At 46.2% G+C, this 18,470-nt stretch overlaps 1 protein-coding gene across 4 annotated transcripts in view; it reads left to right on the top strand.

Moving 5' to 3' along the window:
- Positions 1-17,377, top strand: part of LOC140202769 (transcription factor ETV6-like) — a 30,250-nt gene extending 12,873 nt beyond the window's left edge. For 2 of the 4 annotated variants that reach the window (XM_072268091.1, XM_072268090.1), the window contains exons 3-9: positions 693-860; positions 1,652-1,816; positions 5,527-5,658; positions 7,023-7,553; positions 12,029-12,171; positions 12,546-12,646; positions 13,579-17,377. In XM_072268091.1, the coding sequence (XP_072124192.1) occupies positions 693-860; positions 1,652-1,816; positions 5,527-5,658; positions 7,023-7,553; positions 12,029-12,171; positions 12,546-12,646; positions 13,579-13,684 (1,346 nt within the window). In that variant the 3' untranslated portion in view covers positions 13,685-17,377. The remainder of the gene's footprint in view (positions 1-692; positions 861-1,651; positions 1,817-5,526; positions 5,659-7,022; positions 7,554-12,028; positions 12,172-12,545; positions 12,647-13,578) is intronic. The other 2 variants (XM_072268092.1, XM_072268093.1) reach the window with 2 other exon arrangements.
- Positions 17,378-18,470: the final 1,093 nt, after the last annotated feature.

The raw sequence follows: 18,470 nt of genomic DNA, 5'->3' as shown, positions 1-18,470 counted from the left end.
TTCTGGCCGGAGCAAGCAAGTTTGTAATTCTGGCTGGAGCAAAGGGTGTTGGGAATGGTGAGGGTGGAGCACTGTGGGACAGGTGGCAGAGAAGAAGTGCCAGGGCTGGGGGTGTGGCACAGGTGCAGACACACCCAGCCCTAAGACACCAGGCAAAGTCATTTGATTCCAAACAATTGGTTTATTGATCATTACAGAATGTGTCTCTCCCTTCCCCCTTTCCCGACCATGACTCCCTTCTCCCTGCCCCCTTCCCACTCTCAGTTCACAATAGGAACCCATATCAAAATCAGATTTATCATCACTAACATATGTCATAATTTTTTTGCAGCAGTACAGTGCAATACATAAAATTACTGCTGTACTGTGCACACATCTTGGGCATCCTAGCTATATTTATGTGGCAAGACCTTTGCATAATGCTTTTCATTCTTCCCAGTTACCATGTGGGTTTCCTCTGGGTGCTCCAGTTTCCCCCTACATTCCAAAGGTGTATGGGTTAGTAGGTTAATCGGTCATTTGGGTGTAATTGGGCAGTGTGGACTCGTTGAGCTGGAAGGTCCTGTTACTGTGCTGTATCTCTAAATAAATCAAATAAAATCAAGTACTCTGTGCGTGGACTGAAAGAACTCTGAACATGTTTGACACCAGGACAAAGCTGCCCACATGATTGCTGCACTCTACCTCTCTAGGCAGTACCTGCAACCATCGCACCGGGGCCACTAAAGGAGCCGTAGTTACCTGTCCTGCTGATCCTTGGTACATCATCACTGCCAAAAAGAAGGATGAATTATTACAACCCCTTGCAACAGAGGTCTTCCAACCTCCCAGCAGTACTTCTGTTTTCATGTACTGCCAAAGTGAGCAACTTCAAATTGGATTCTGACTTTTTGTTTATCACTTTCCGCACCTTGGCATCTTATCCTGAGCAAATGTGGGTTCCTTACACTCCCTCTTCATCTCAGTCATTCCCAGAGATTACAGTTAATTAATCCCTGTGCCAGTCTGCAGCTTCTCCGACTGTTGCCTCTCCTTCAGTCGCTCATCCCTATGAGACTTCGTCTAATGTGACCCCACCTTCTCTAACACTTTTTGAAGGAGGTGGAACCACTTTCACCTTTCTTCACCCCTTCTACCCTCTGCTCTTTGTCTGAAGACTGTCCTCTGTCAGGATAATAGATTCTACTTGTGGGTTGACTGTGATGACCTTCCTCGCATCCTCAGCTGATCCTTTGGTACTGAGCCCGTACTCCCTCAGCACTGCCCACCTGAATGGCAAGTTCATGTTATGTCAGGGGTTGTGTGTACATGCACGCGGGCACGTATGGTTTTTTTGGGGGGATGTTGTTTGAGCAGCGGCGTTGCATTGTGGTGGGTGGTGGAGTTACTGTTTGTTGGAGGATTAGAGGATGGGTCGGAGTCATGGAGGTTCAGAGGTTGGGGCTGGGATCTCTCTATGGAGAGGTTGCCCGGTCGTACAGCACAGAAATGGCCCCTTTCGCCTATAAAGCTAGAACTGCTTGTGGCACCCCGTGACAGTGTAGAAGGTTGCTGTTGAGGAGTGGGGTGCCTGTATGCCGTGGGGTGGGGGCAGTGCCCGAGTGTTCCACACTTCTTGTGTTTATCAGCCGGCACTGTTTACGTCCCGCAGGACTGCAGCCTGTGTTTTGGAGCAGGCTCGACGTCGGTCAGTGGCTGAAGTGGGCGGAGCAGGAGTACTCTCTGCGCCCGATGGACTGCAACATGTTTGAGATGAACGGCAAAGCCCTGTGCTTGCTGACCAAAGAGGACTTCAGGTATCGCTGCCCGCACTCAGGTAAAATGCCGTCCTTCAACCAGACCGTATCGTTGGGGGGGGTCGGGGGGAGCATACCGCTGGAAATCGCTGGTAGTCCCTGTGCAGGACCCACAGCTGAGGATGAAAATGAATCAGAATCGAGTTTATTACCACCAATATATGTCATGAAGTTTGTTTTGTAGCAGTACAGTGCAAAGCATGCACAAAAAAATGACACCAAGTTGGAATTAATAGTGCAAAAGAGAAGTAGCAAGATAATATTAATGGGTTAGTGTCTGTGGCTTGTGGGGTTGAAGGAATCGTGTGGAAGATGGCCTGTCCATGGGGCTGGGAGTACTTCACTCCACCCCTTCTCTTTAACTGCTTAGCCTGCGATATTCCTCCCCCCCGCCCCCCCCCATGCAAACGTTCACCCTCCACCTGCATCACCACTCCTTTGCTTCTTGTACTTCTCCTGATTCTCCCCAGGCTTGTTTACTGGTCTCTCATTTGCTGAACTATTGCTCCTTCTGTAAATGCCCTCGCTTCCCCTCCCACCCCTTTCTGTACCCTGCTTTCTCAATTGCTTCTCCACCCCCCCCCCCCACCCCCGGGCCAAATCTAGTGGTTGAAGAAGTGAATGTTGGGAGTGGGGGATGCAGTGCCAGTTAGGAGGGCTACAGAGTTCTTGGTGGTGCTGAGCTTTTTGAATGTTTCTGGAGCCACACCTATTAAACACTAGTGCTGGCTGGTGCCTTGTAGGTTGTGATGAGGTAGTGACGTACACGATGCTGGAGAAACTCAGCAGGTCAGGCAGCATTCGTGGAGAGAAATAAACAGTCGACATTTTGGGTCAAGACCCTTCATCATGACTGGAAAGGAAGGGGGTAGAGGCCAGAATAAGAAGGTAGGGGGAGAGGAAGGAGGAAGTACAAGCTGGCAGGTGATAGTTGGCCACACATTTCAATTTGAATTCCTATTCTGACATTCAGGCAGGATTTCCTGGTGGCCACCCATTTCAATTTGACTGCCCATTCCCATTCCAAGAAGTCCATCCATGGCCTCTTCTAACGCCATGATGATGCCACCCTCGCGGGTTGGAGGATCAACACCTTGTATTCCATCTGGGTATCATCCAAACTGATGGCATGAGCATCGATTTCCCTAATCCCCAGCTTCTCACTTCATCCCTCCTCTCCTGCCTATCTGTTCTTGGACATTGTCCCCACCCCTTAGTCCTTGCTTTAACCCCTGCCTCTCATCGCAGTCTTTTACCACCCCTTCTCCCCCCCCCACCTTCTGTCATCCCAACGGCCTTCTGCCTTTCTTGTTTTTATTGCCCTCAGTCCACTGTGACCTGCCCCATCGCTCCTGTATTTTGTAGCCCACCCCTTGGCTTCCTTTAACTCCTCCCCACGTGACCTCGTGCTGCTTTGTCCCTGGTGTCTCCCAGCCCAGTTCCACTTTGCTTCATGCCCCATCCTGGTCACCCCTGACCTTGGGCCTCTCCTTGTCAAAGTTCAGAGTACATTCATTACCAAAGTATGTGTACCGTATATAACCTTGAGATACATCTTCTCGCAGGCAGCCACAAAGCAAAGAAACACAATAGAATCCACAAAAAAACCCACACCACAAAGACCAGCAAACATGTAATGTGCGGAAAAAAGAACAAATTGAGCAAATAATAAGTACGGTAAACAAGTAACACACTGAACATGAACTGCAGAGTCCCTGAAGGTGAGTCCACGGTCATGGAGCCAGTTCAGCACTGAGGCGAGTGCAGCTAGTCCAGAAGGCCGATGGCTGCAGGGCATCTACTGCTCCCGAACCCGGCTGCGTGGATCCAAGATCTTCCTGATGAAGAGAGGGGGTCGGGTCAGACGTAGGCAGACAGGACAGGCTCAGGTGAGGGGTCCTGGCTGACGTGGAGTAGTGAGTTGATCACCGGTTCGTCCTTCAGACCCTCCCCCCCCGTCCTCGATGCCTTAATCTTTATCATCTGACTTGGCGCTTAAATCAGATAAACATCGGTTCAGGTTCTGCTCACTGAATCCTTCAGGATACCACAAAAATGCCATATCGTTCAGACAGTTTGAAAGCACAATTCCTAAAGGGAAATTACGGGCTGTACATTGCAGTAAACATAGTCCAGAAAAAGTAATTTAGTAGAATAGTAAATTTGTGAGCTGCCTGCAAAATATCACTGTAAATCACCAGCACCACCTTGACCTAACCATCACCACCTCCTCTACCTCTGTTCCTGCCCCTCTGTAATCAGCTTCATCCTGTGATCTTCTGCTCACTTACTCTTCGCCCCCATTCCCTTTGCTCCACATTGCACCCCCCCCCCTGTCTTCACCCACTAACTTCTCTCTCTTCTACTTTCCTATACCGATCGATGTTTAGTTCTTCTGCCCCTTTTGCTCCTTGGGATACCTCATTTTGTTTACCCCTGTTTGTTCTATGACCACACCCCTCTTGACTCTCCACTGCCTTTGTCCGTGCACCCCCTCCCATTTGATCCAATGTTCATCTTGCTCTTCACCCCACTTATTCTACACCACCCTCCCCATTATTGTTCTACAGCCCTCTACTCTCAGTCCTGCTGCCCCCACCCTCTGGACAAATTTCTCCCTTTACTCCCCCCCCCCCCCCCCCCCCAGGTCCTCCAGCGATTCACCACCCCTTGCCCCATCACCTTTCCAACTCCCATTGGTTCCTTGCTCTCCAATCATTTCAAATGGCAGTAATCATCTTGACTGTCCCCCAGCCCCCTTTGACCTTATTGTGAACTTATTCTGCATCTCTCGGTCTAATCACCCCTCCCTGGTCCTTGACTCACTTTTATCAGAATCTGGATTATTCTCACTGATGTGTGTCATGAAATTTGTTGTTTTGTGGCAGCAGTTCAGTGCAATAAATAATATATACTATAAATTACAATAAGTGATGTATGCTCATTGGTCACTTTATTAGGTACCCTTGTATACCTGCTTGTAAATGTAAATATCGAATCAGCCAATCTCGTGGCAGCAATTCAATGTAGAAGCATGCCTATGTAGTCAAGAGGTTCAGTTGTTGTGAGACCAAACATCATGAGGAGGAAATGTAATCTATATGATTTTTGACCATGGTAGTTGGTGCCAGACAGGGTGGTTTGAGTATCTCAGAAATTGCTGATCTGCTGGGATTTTCAAGCACAACAGTCTCTATAGAGTTTTCAGAGAATGGTGCAAAAAAACAGAAAACATCCAGTGAGCAGCAGTTCTGAGGGTGAAAATGTCTTGTTAATGAGAGAAGTTAGGGGAGAATGGCCAGGTTGGTTCAAACTGACAGGAAGGCATCAGTAATTTAAATAACCACACATTACAACAATGGTGTATAGAAGAGCATCTCTGAACACACACCATGTCAAACCTTGAAGTGGATGAGCTACAGCAACAGGAGACTGCACCAAGTTCCACTCCTGTACCTAATAAAGGTGCTGCAGTGTACTACAATAAATTAAGCCGTGCCAAAGAGAGAAAAAATAGTGAGGTAATGTTCAGGAGCTGGTTCATTGTCCGTACGGAAATCTGATGGCAAAGGGGATGTTACTTTTCCTAAGACCTTGAGTGCATGTCTTCAGGCTCCTGTACACCATCTCTGATGGTAGCAATGAGAAGAAGGCATGTCTGGGTGATGGTGATCCTTAATGATGGATAATAATCATTGATTTCACGGTTGCTCGCTTCTTGTGCTCTCAGGAGATGTCCTCTACGAGTTACTGCATCACATTTTGAAGCAGAGGGAGTCGCCTGTGTGGTACCCACCGTTCCTGCAGTGGGGGAGTACGCCACATAATCCGCCTGAGATCATCCTTCACAATCACTTGGAAAGTAAGTGTTTATGGGACACACCAGTGAACCTAGTCTCTCCTTATAAATGAATCACCCCATCCCAATCGCATCCTTTCCTATAGTATGGTGATCAGAATGGCACACTGTACTATAGCCATAGCTCCACTCAGTGCCAGACGGTCCTTGGAAACATGGGTCAGGGTCAGGGTTTATTGCTGGCTCAGTTGCAGAACAGGTCACATCAGGAACATGTGACAATAGCAGCGACTCCAGGTGGGAAGCCACTTAAGCAGCACTCTGGCCTCAGGGAGGCTGTTCCATTGCCAGCTCTCAAAGTGATGCCACTGCCAGAGTGCTGACAGCAAGGAGTAAGGTCAAGTGGTTGAAAAGGTTAGGATAAGGAAATCAAATTGAGGATCTGAATAAAGAGTTTGAACTCTTTAAAATGGAGAGAGAGAAGGATGAAGGAGGGCGAAACAGTGAAAGAGAGATGCGTACGGGGAGAAAGAGAGGGAGGAGAAGAGAGATAGGGAGGAGGGGACAAAGAAGTAGAGTGTGGGAAGACAGGAGGAAACAGATGGAGTGTGGGGGAGAGAAAGGAGGGGACAGAAAGGTGGATGAAAGGGATACAGAAAGGAAGGAGAAAAAGGATAAAAGAGGGGGTTAGAGGGTGGGGGTAGTGAGAGGGATGGGGAGAGAGAGGGAGAATGGAGAGTGGGAGAGGAGGATGGAGAAGTGCAGAGAGAAAAGGAAGGTATGGGAAAGAAGGAAGAGAGAAGGTGTCTGGAGGGAGGAGAGAGTGGTAGAGAAAAAATCTTAGTTAATTGTCTGCAATGTATGTTCTCAGAATTATGCACAGCGAGAGGGACAGCCGTTTTAACAGATTTTTTTTGCTCTGTTTTCTTGGGTCACTGGGATTAATCCTGGGACAACAGATGTTCACATAGGATGAGTGAAGGTGGAGAGTGTTGGAATTGGGAGTGCTGGTTGCACCTGTAGTCCACGACCCAGGGGGAATATTGTTCAGTATAAAATAGATATGGAAAAGGATATCAAGGACTCCAAGGTGACAACGGGGGAAAGGCCATTCCCAGTGGGATGACAGCAGATGCAGTTCAGGTGAACTGGATTCTGAGTTTGGCTGGCTAAGCTGAAACTGAGTGATCGAGGTTTTTAAGATGGAAATATTACAGCTGCAGGCTAAGGAATGAAAATCTTGGAGTTTCCTTGACCATCCAGAACATGAAACAGGAAACTGGTGCCTGTGGCAGAAACCAGGTTGTGAGAAACAGGCTGTACTCAGAAAGTCCTGAGGGGACATGAAAAAGGAAATGGGAGTGTACAATTTCCTGAACCTAATATTTTCACGCTTTTAATCCTGTGCGCATGACTTCCTTTTGCAGGTGCGGTGCACAGAAACTTGCGGCCATCAGAACAGGCCGGCCACCAAATGCAGCCCTCCGCGGAGCGGTTGCTTCAGTCGCCGGCGCGCAGCAACCACCGGCTCTCTCCAGAGATGGATCAGGAGAGCTCGCATAACCTCCTGCCGCCAACGGACAGGAACCAGACCCCCAGGTCTCAGGCGGAGAACACGCACAGCTCCTCGCCAGACATGGAGCAGAGACTTTCCATTTCCCCGGTCGATGAGAACCACTGCCCCTCGGGCAATGAACAGATGCTACATCCGCAGCAGGCGAATGGCTCGCCGCAAGACAACTCTCGCTACATCCAATTAATTCCCACTTCCATGATGAACCCCATTATCTTTAACAGCAGGCAGCCATTGGAGTTCAGGCCTAGACCGTCAGAGGAGAATTCACACAAGGAAAAGCCATTAAACCTTTCCCATAAGGAGGAACAACTGTACAGGAACCATCTCATGGTCCCTGTGCAAGCCCAGGAAGAGCCATTGATGCCCATAGGGAGGATTGCAGGTTGGTAATAAATAACCCTTGCAGGGGACCACCACACTGTACACTTCATATTACAGGACTGAACCTCAGCTCCTGGCTAGTGGTGATGGGTCTTGTTTCTAGATTTGCCAATTTCAGGGAATCACCTTTGCTGGCTCGTTTGGATCAGAATCAGGTGTTTGTCACTGATATGTCGTGAAATTTGTTGATTTGCAGCAGCAGTACAGTGCAATACATAAAATATACTATAAATTACGGTAAGGAACTTCTTTGTTTTATTGTTCATTGTTTTCGTTGTCTGTTCAGAAATCTGATAGCAGAAGGGAAGAAGCTACTCCTAAAACTCTGAGTGTTTGTCCTCAGACTCCTATACCTCCACCCTGATAGTGGTAGTGAGACAAGGTTATGTCCTGGGTGGTGAGGGTCCTTCATGATGGATGCCAACTTCTTGAGGCATTGCCTTTCAAAGATGTCCTCTGGTGGGGAGCCTTGTCCCTGTGGTGAAGCTGGGCTGCGTTTACGACCCTCTGCAACTTTTTTCAAATCCTGTGCTGTGTGGCCCGTCTGTACCAGACGGTGATGTAAGCAGTCCAAATACCTTCCATGGTACAAAGTTATCCACCTGAAGGAATAGTTTTGGAAATGTTATCTTGATTGTGTCTGTGTTCTATCACAGCTGTCCCTCTGTTCTCCTCATCCTCTTCCCTTAGCATCAGAAACAGGCTGCTTTCTCGGTGTCCCAGTTGTGATGACAGGCCCTTGACTTGAGGAGGGAACTGTTTTGTTTTCTCTCTGCTTCTCAGCATGCATTTCCATCATTCTGTGCTCTTGACTCAGATTTCTAGGCTCGCTGTTTTGGAGTGTTTATTGAGTAACGTGCTCTTGTGATCGAGTAAGGTCTCTGTACAACGAGATGAGTAAGGAACAGCAATGTCCTCAGACAGAGAACCAAAGGTGCAGGAGGAGGGAGAGACAGCCAGGCAATTGGTGCCAAACTGGGAGTGAGAACTACAATTCTGGGAGGAGCTTCCTATCCTCCCAGCTTGTGCTTGAGAGAGACTGTCCCCAAAGCTAGTACCCCAGAAAGTATAAATTCAAAGGACACCTTTGTCCTTAAGTTCTACTGTTGGACAGGGTCTTGTGGTGTTCTTCTGAGTCCAGCTTAGACCGAAGACAAAGGAGCAGCATTCGGCCATGCGTCCCATCAATCCTGCTTTGTCATTCCATCATGGCTGGTTTTATTTTCCATCTCAACACCATTCTCCTGCCTTCTCCCTGTAACCTTTGACACCTTTACTGATCAAGAACCTATCAGCCTCCGCTTTAAATATACCCAGTGGCTTGGCTTCCACTGCTGCTTGTGGTAATGAATGCCACAGATTCACCACCCTCTGGCTAAAGAAATTCCTTCTCATTTCTCTTCTAAAGGGATGTCCTTTTGTTCTGAAGCTGTACCCTCTGGTCCGAGACTCCCCCACAACTGAAAACGTCCTTTCCATGTCCGCTTTAGCTAGGTTTTTCAATATTGGGTGGATTTTAATGAGATTCCCTCATTCATTTAAACTCCAGTGAGTGCAGGTCCAGAGCCATCACATACTTTAACCCATTCATTCCCATAGTCATTCTCGTGAACGCCTCTAGACCCTCTTCAATGACAGCACATTCTTTCTTAGAAACGGGCCCCAAAACTGCTCACAGTATTCCAAATGTGGTTTGACAAATACCTTACAAAACCTTAGCATTACAACAGTGATTTTATAAATCTAGTCCTCTTGAAATGAATGTTAACATTGCATTTGCCTTTGCCTTCCTTACCACTGATTCAACCTGCAAGTTAACCTTTAGGGAATTCTCCACTAGGACACTCAAGTCTCTTAGCACCTCTGATTTCAGAATTTTCTCCTCGTTTAGGAAATGGTCTACACCTTCATTCCTTCTACTAAAGTGCATAACATCAGGAGCAACCCACTTCAAAAAGCTTTGATCTGGCGCTCAGGGTGAGGGAGAGCAGGTAGCTGAGGCATCACCCGCCTTACTCCAGACTGTGAGCATATTCAGCCCATTCCCTCTGCTGAATGATGTACATGGAGGTGAGTGTGGCCAGTGCCAGGCAAACTGTGCCCCCCCCCACCCCCTTGGCCCCATCACCGACTGTCCTTGCTCCTTTTCCTGGCCTGAGCCAGAGCAGCAGCCTGCATGGGAATAGGATGTAAGAAATATTTGGCCGCACAGCCCTTCAACCCTGTTCCCCATGCAGTATAATCGTGGTTGAAGGACGTCCCTTTAGAACAGAGGTAAGGAGGAATTTATTTCATCAAGAGAGTGGGGAATCTTTGAAGTTCATTGCCACAGGCGGCTCTGGACCGAATCATTGGGTATATTTAATGTGGAGGTTGTTAGGCTCTTGATTAGTAAGGGTGTCAAAGGTTATAGGGAGAAGGCAGCAGAATGGGGTTGAGAGGAAAAATAAATAAGTCATGATGGAATGGCTGGAGCAGACTCATTGGGCCAAATGGCCTAACTCTGCTCCTAATTCTGCTTCTATTTTGTCGTCCAATCTTGGCCCTTGTGTTTCTGCTCTCTCCCCTTACCCTTTGACCCCCTTGCATTCTCTGCCATAAATGTGTTCAATGGCTCCCCCTCCACAGCATCTCTTGTGGCGATCTCCATGGTCACCACTCTCTGAATGGAGAAATTCCCCCTCATCTGCATTTTAAAATAGGTAACCCCTTTTTTCTGAATCTATGCCCCTATGCTTTAAGATGCCCCCAGATGGGACATCCACTCTCCAATTCCCTCTTAGTATCTTGTCTTGCAAATATGATGGCCTCTCATTCTTCTCATCGTATTGACTCAACTTCTGAACTTCTTGCATCAACTTGTTCACCCTGGGGACAACTCAATGAACCTTCTCTGCGCTTCCTCCAGTCCAAGTACATCCTTGAAAATGCAGTCTTATTAACTCCTTGTAAAGCACACTCCATAATCCCTTTCAATAAAGACCCACATTCTATTGCTTGCTGTGCTTGGATGCTAACTTAGACCATATGGTATAGTAGCAGAATTAGGCCATTTGGTCCATCGAGTCTGCTGCACCATTTCATCATGGCTGATCCGTTTTTACCTCTCAACCCCAATCTCCTGCCTTCTCCCTGTATCCTTCATGCCTTGACCAATCAAGAATCTATCAAGCTCTGCCTTAAATGTGCATAATATATTTGGTGTCCACAGCTGCCCATCCTTCACCTTTCCCATCCCCAAGATGCAAGCCAAGGCGTTGCTGTTCAGTGCCATCTTAACTTCATCTCGCCTTCTATGAGAATGGTCTCCCACCATTCTCAGTCCTGTCAGACTGATCCAGGGTATTTTGGACAATTGCAGATGGAAGGGGTATTGAATGCTGACAAAATAGGAAGATGGCTTGCTTTTTCTTTTTTTTTGTGATTCTTGTTCTTCAACGTACAAGTAGCCTCCCCATCTCATTGAGAGAGGGGTCACTGTTCTAGAAAATGGGCCGTACCCTGCAACAGAATTTGAGTCATCTGTGCAAGTGTCATCAAAACGGAGTTGGAAAAAAAATGTTGATTTACTTACTTCCTCATATTTTGTGAGAGTGAATTTTATTCTGTATATCAAGTGATTTTTGAATTCTGTAAACGTGAATTTCTGTTACCTGAATGGCCATAATGTGGAGGGTCGCCTCTAGTCATAGTAAAAGAAAACACCACAGTGAGTGTGTGTTCTGTTATATCCCTCTATCTTTTTCAAATGTTATGGATTAAATATTTACTGTGTCACCAGGATGAGGTCCTGTCCTCTTCATACAGTATAGTGGAGTCTTTATTGTGTACCTGAGAGGGTGTTTACAAAGCTTTCACGGTTAGTCTTGAAGGAGATGTTCCTTGACAGTCTCTGCTTGTATTAGGAGTTCGGATCTGAGTGTGAATTCAAAGCCAAACCATTAGTCAGAGGTAAGATTGCTTCATGGGTCAACTTAGCAAGAGATCAGGGGAAATTAGTGACCATAAGGCAAAGGAGCTGAATTAGGGTATTTGGTCCATTGAGTGCTCTGATATCCATTCATGGCTAATTTATTTTCTCTCTCAACCCCATTCTCCTGCCACCTTTGATGCCCTTACTAATCAAGAACCTATCAAACTCTGTTTTAAAAATATCCAATGACTTGACAATGGATTCCACAGATTCACCACCCTCTTCCTAAAGAAATTCCTCCTCATCTCTGTCCTGAAGGGGCGTCCTTGTATTCTAAGACTGTGCCCTCTCGTCCTAGACTCCACCACTTTTGGAAACATTCTCTCCATGTCCGCTCTATCTAGGACTTTCAATATTTGATATGCTTCAATCAGTGAATGAGACTTTGGCTTTTTATAAGAAACTAGACATTCTTCAAAACAAAATGCATATTTTGGGTTAGGAGCCCATTGAAGATTAGAGGTATGTAGCTTATCTCTCGTTGTTAATGTTACTCTCCCCAGACTGCAGGCTCTTGTGGGATTATGTCTACCAACTGCTGTCGGACAGCAGATATGAAGCGTTCATCCGATGGGAAGATCACGAGTCAAAGGTTTTCCGAATCGTGGACCCTAATGGCCTTGCACGTCTGTGGGGGAACCACAAGGTAGGGCACATTGGGATGTGTCTGTCAAGGGCCATCATGGCATGACTGGGTGCTCTTGGGGGATCCTTATGATAATTAAGGTCATGTGATGTTGGAGCAACTAATAATAGAGATGGGCTATGACCCATTGATGTTACTGCAAGGCATGGAGATGAGGTTTGTATCTGTCAAGCATTCATGTGGTGAGGGATTCAAGCAGTGTTTTCACTCCCTGCCCTCATTTCTTTGAGTGAATTCTTTTCTCCCAGAAGAAGGAGAAGAAACTGCAATGTAGTGCGTTTAGCTCACGCAGGGCTGATAAAAGGAGAATTTACAGCTGTTACAAGGCTTCAAAGTGTACAGCAGTTTAATGTTCCAAAACTCTCTCCTAACAGAACAGAACAAACATGACGTATGAGAAGATGTCAAGGGCTCTTCGCCATTACTACAAACTCAACATCATCAAGAAAGAGCCTGGACAGAGGCTCCTGTTCAGGTACCCAGCATTTGTGGTGGACCCACACTTTTTGGAAGATGGAATGGGTGTGTTTGTGTCTGCAAGCAAGCATGATGTGCCCCTGTGGGTAGGGAATGGGGGGTAGGACTATGGAGGAGCCTGGGTGTGGTGCAGTCAGCAATGGTGGTGGTAGGTTTATGGGGAGTGTTAGGGTATGGGCAGATCCAGTGGTGAGGATTGTGGAGGGGGAGTGGCAGAGGGTCATAGAACACTACAGAAGCATGCCCTTCGGCCCATCTATTCTGTGCTTAATTATTATTCTATGTCATCTCATCAACCTGAACCTGGCCATAGTCCTCCACACCCCTCCCATTGTTGTACTTAACCAAACTTCTCTTAAATGTGGAAAACAAACTTGCATCCGCCACTTCTGGAGGTAGCTCATTCCACACACTCACCACTGTCTGAGTGAAGAAATACCCCCTCATATTCCCCTTAAATATTTCACCTTTCACCCTTAACCCATAACCTTCTGTTCAAGTTTCAGCCAATCACTGAGTAAAACCCTACCTGCCTGCACTTAACCTATTTCTACACATCATCATTTTGTATACCTTTATAACATCTCCCTTCATTCGCTTATGGTCCAGGGGAAAAAGTCTTAAACGGGAAATGGGAGAAGAGGGAACGGAAAGTGAAGAAGAAGGAATGGGAGGAGCAGTGTGAATGGGAAAGGCTGAAATGGGAAGTGATAAAGTGGTGCAACTGGATGTCAGTTTGTCCAAGATAACAGGATTATGAGGTAATGAGAGGAAAATGAATAGGAATATAGAGAAGGTAGGATCTGTACGAAGTGTGGGTGGTGTAGGGAGTACTATATAGGAGTGGGCAAGATGGGGAGGCAGAGGGGAAGGCACATAGCTTGCTTCACCTCCACTTTTAATAAGTTTTGTCCTGTGGCCTCTCGACAGATTTATGAAAACACCAGACGAGATTGTCAACAGTCGATCAGACCGCCTGGAACACCTGGAGTGTCAGGAGATGGAGGAGCCTCTGTACCAGGACGAGGAATGTTGAATGTGGTAGCGGGGGAAACTTGGTACACTTGCTGGATGTGAATTACTTGCCAAGGTGTAATGGTTGATGGACTGGCAACCCCGAGCTCTGGAGCAGAAAGTGGCTCTGTGAAGTGTTGGAGACACTTGCGGCTCACCTAGTAGTACTCCAGAACATCGCTATATCTATTCTACACTGCTGTTTCATTACTGTGACAACCTTCAACCATTTATTTGACCAGTGATTGGGAGTTGCTAAAGATACGCAGAGGTTCAGCCCAGACCCAGAAGCCTAAAAGGAGTAGAAGATGCTGCCATCTCTGATGCCCCGTCATGGGCTCTGTTCTACTTCCGGGCCAGGGGAGTGGAGCCAGACCTGACTGATAGATCTCGTGCTGGAACTCTGTCTGTGTCAGCCTGCTAGGGTGGGGGAGTGGGGTATCCTGCTGTCCAATGCACTATTTCTCTTAATAGTTATAACTTGAATTTTGAGTTTTTTAAAAAAAAATGTAATTTCTCGCTCTTTCTCTCTGAGCTCATGCTGAGAATCCATATTTCTGACAAAAACACACTTTGTATCAACTCTTTTTAAGCAATGCTACACCTCAAATTAAAATGAAAATGGATTCGAAATATGCATGCTTGTAAGGGATTGGAGTTATGTTCACTTGGGGTGATTCTGTGAATCAAGTATCTTGCAGATGTCCTTGAAGAGCCAGCAACCACTGTGACAGTTAAAACTTGGTGCTTGACTATTAGTCATTTACAAGGTTTCATCTACCTTATGGTCTGTAAGTTGGTGTTGTCCATAAATCACAACAGGGTCACTGGCTGTTTTTATCTAACCAGGTGATGTATACCCATCCCTGCCAGCTGCCCATACACTTTGCAGATTGAACTGGGCATGCTCCCTTTATCCTCGTTCCTTCACTCTGGACAGATATTTTAGCAGCGCTGAAGCGCAATTCACTAACTTCAAAATTCACACCCTCTGTCAGCTATTGAAATCACTTGGTGGGGGGGCGTGGGGGAAGGAGACTGCTGACTAGGGCTGCGTCTGTGCTGCCTTGTTAAAGTGTTCTGAATGCTCTGCAAATTTAGTGCATCTAAATGTTTATTCATTTTCCATTTCAAAGTTTTTAATTGGTTTTCATCCTTTCAGAGTGCCCAATGTTTTCCATGCCTGTTTCCACCTCTTATCCACTAGTTCCTGTTTCCCACCCATGTGAATCTGGTTCCATCATCCAATACCTAACTTAGTTCAGTTCCACTATTACCTACTAAACCCTGTCTGGCACCTCCCTCACCTTTATACTGCCTGTCTGTACACTTCGTCCTGATGCAGGGTTTAACCGGAAACATCAATCATACCTTTTCCTCCACAAATGCTGCCTGACCCGCTGCATGCTTTTTGTTTTGTTTCAGAGTTCAGCATTTGCAGTTGCTTTTGTCTTCATCAGTTTTGTTTTTAAAACAACAGTGGATTGGATACTAATCGTGGGGGCCTTGCCTTCTGATACCACAAGTCAGAGATATGCATTGAGTGCAGTGATGACACTCAAATTCCACATCCAGAACTAACAGCCTATTAGATAGGTACCCCCATGTACCTGTATGTACCTTCTACAAACTGCACTGTAACTATTTACAGTACCTAGGCAACTGCGGTAGCACCTCTCAAATCTATGACCTCTGCCACAGAGAAGGACAAGGCAAGGGGATTAGGGATAGTCAGCATGGCTACTTGCATGGGAAATCATGGTCTCTCATATTTGGATTGAGTTTCTTGAAGAGGATTGATGAGGCTAGGGTGGTAGATATGTCTATGTTAACTTTAACAAGCACTCTGACAAGGTCCCATATTATAGGCTGCTCTGGAGGTTAGAACATGGGATTGGGGGGAGTTAGCAATTGGATACAAAATTGGCACAAAGACATGGGGTATAAATAGATCATTCCTTAAAAAGTGGAATTTAGGCAGATGGGGTGATGGGGCACTGAGTATAAGTGTCAGGATGTCATGTCACAGTTTACAAATGTTGATCAGGCCACACTTGAAGTATTGTTTGCAATTCTGGCCGCCACATTACTGGCTTTTTCAGGTGGCAGAGTTGCAGTCAACTCGGTGGAGGAGACTTTATGCAGGTGCAGGAGAGAGAGATTTCAGCTTCTCTCGGCGCAGTCACGAATCATTAGCAAGGGCAATTAAAAATAAAGCAGGGACAAGCAGAGCAACCATTGTTGGAGTGTTAGGCTTTGGCTCATCAGGCTTCGGCAAGATAAATATCTGGTGAGTTTCTTCTTCATTCTAAATTCTTCATCTGTTAGTGCATAGTTAGAGCAGTGAGAATGGCTCCAGGGGCTGTGTTGTGTTCTTTGTTTGAGATGTGCAAATTCTGGAACACCTCCAGCCTCATCTGCACCAGGTGCTCAGAGCTGCATCTCAATCACTTACAGCTCATACAGGAAACTGAGGCGGTGACAGATAGGAGCTACAGAAGGGTGGTCACCCCCAAGTTGCAGGAGGCAGGTAACTGGGTGACTGTCAGGAGAGGAAAGGTAAATAGGCAACCAATACAGAGTACCTTTGAGGCCATTCCCCTCAATAATAAGTGTACCTTTTGGGATATTGTTGAGGGGACTGACTGTGGGGGGGGGGGGGGGTGGGAGAGGAGAGCCAAAGCAACCTGTTCTCTGGCACTGAGTCTAGTACTGTGGATCAGAAGGGAAAGGGGGAGAAGACTGCAGTGGTGATAGGGGATTCCATAGTTAGAGGAGTAGACACAAGATTCTGTGGATGTAATAGAGACACCTGGATGGTGCCTCCCAGGTGCCAGGGTCAGGGACATCTCAGCCCCACTTCCCAGCTTTTGCCTCGTAACCTTCGATGCCATGTCCAACTAAGAACCTATCAATCTCTGCCTTAAATACACCCAACAACCTGGCCTCCACAGCTGCCTGTGGTAATAAATAACACAAATTTACCACCCTCTGGCTAAAGGAATTCCTCTACATCTCTGTTTTAAATGGACACCCCTCTATCCTGAGGCTGTGCCCCACTGTCCTAGACTCCCCCACCATGGGAAACATCCTTTCCACACTTACTTTGAAATGCTTCAAATGTTGAAAGGCCTAGACAATGAGATTCCCCTCCCCCCAATCTTTCTAAATTCCTGTGAATACAGACGTAGAGCCATCTAATGTTCCTCGTGTGATAACCCTTTCATTCCCGGAATCATCCTTGTGAACTTCCTTTGAACCCTTTCCAATGCCAGCAGATTTTAGTTGAACACAAAACTGTTCACAAAGGGCAGAAGTTAGTGCTATCACTATAAATAGGAGAAGATGCTTGGGGAAACTGAAAGGTCTGAAGGTAGATGAGTCACCTGGACCAGGGGGGCGCGGAAGCTGGTGGGGTGGTAGGTGAGGACAAGAACTTGGTAGGGTGGCGGGAAGATGGGGTAAGAGCAGGCATGCATGAAATGGAAGAAATGCGGTTGAGGGCAGCGTTGATGGTGGAGGAAGGGAAGCCCTGTTCTTTGAAAAAGGAGGACATCTCCTTCGTTGTAGAATGAAAAGCCTCATCCCCGAGAGCAGATGCGGCTTTTCCGTACAAAAATCACAAGTATGTAAAATAAAAAATGATGTTTAAAGATTAAATAAAAATTCGTTAAATGCAAGGTTAAATAAATGGGTTTTGAGCTGGTGTTTAAAAGTGTCATCTGAGTCTGCATCCCTTATAGTTTTAAGGAATTCAATTCCAGTTTAGATGTGTAATTTAGAAAAAAGCTGGCCTGCCGATGCATTTTGAGGGTGATTGTTTAAATTTCAGAGACTGACAGAAGAGGACCTGAGAGCTTGACCATGATTATAAAATGAAAACAATTCTGTGATTTACTTTGGTCCCAGAGTATTAAGAGCTTTAAAAACAAGAAAGGGAACTTTAAAATCAATTCTAAAAAATACAGGAAGCCAATACAGACTAGCTGGTATGGGAGTGATGTTCTCTCATCCTGGTTTTGGTTAAAAGTCTAGCAGCGGCATTCTGAATGAGTTGAAGTTTGTCAAATCAAAGGTTGCTTTGGAAGGCCAGTAAAAAATGCTTTTCAGTAGTTAGTCTATTTGATATAAAGGCGTGAATTAGTTTTTCAGCATTATTGTGTGACAGAAATGAATGTACCTTTGCAATATTTCTTCAGTGTAGAAGTGCTGCTCAGGTCACTTTCATTATATGGGATTTTAAAATTCAAATCTGAATCATGGATAACACCCAGGTTAGCTACTTCTGATTTTATAAGAGGAGACAAGTTCCCAAGTTTATCCAGAATAAAGCATTGGTGAAACCTCATTTGAAATACTTGGAGATATTTTAGGTCTTATATCCAAGAAAGGATATGCTGGCATTGGTGATGGTCTGCAGAAGATATATGAGACTGATTGAAAGGTTTGAAGTAGAAGGAGTGCTTGGTGTCTCCGGATCTCCACTTGATAGAATTCAGAAGGATGACGGAGAATATCTTTGAAACCTGGATACTGAATGACCTAGATCAGGGGTTCCCAACTGTTTTCATGCCGTGAACCAATACCATTAAGTAAGGGGTACGTGAATCCTGGGTTGGGAACCCCTGACCTAGATAGAGTAAATGGAGAGGATATTTCCATTAGGAGGAGAGTCTAGGATCCGAGGGCACAGCCTCAGAATAAAGCAACGTCTCTCTGGAACAGAGATGATGAATCTCTTCATCTAAAGGATGGTGATTCTGTGGAATTTGTTGCCACAGAGGGCTCTGGAGTCCAAGGCAGAGATT

Source organism: Mobula birostris, chromosome 9, assembly GCF_030028105.1.
Source record: "Mobula birostris isolate sMobBir1 chromosome 9, sMobBir1.hap1, whole genome shotgun sequence".
NCBI classification, from domain to species: Eukaryota; Metazoa; Chordata; class Chondrichthyes; order Myliobatiformes; family Myliobatidae; genus Mobula; species Mobula birostris.
The sequence above is the reverse complement of the archived record's forward strand: the minus strand, read 5'-3'. Positions and strand labels throughout refer to the sequence as shown.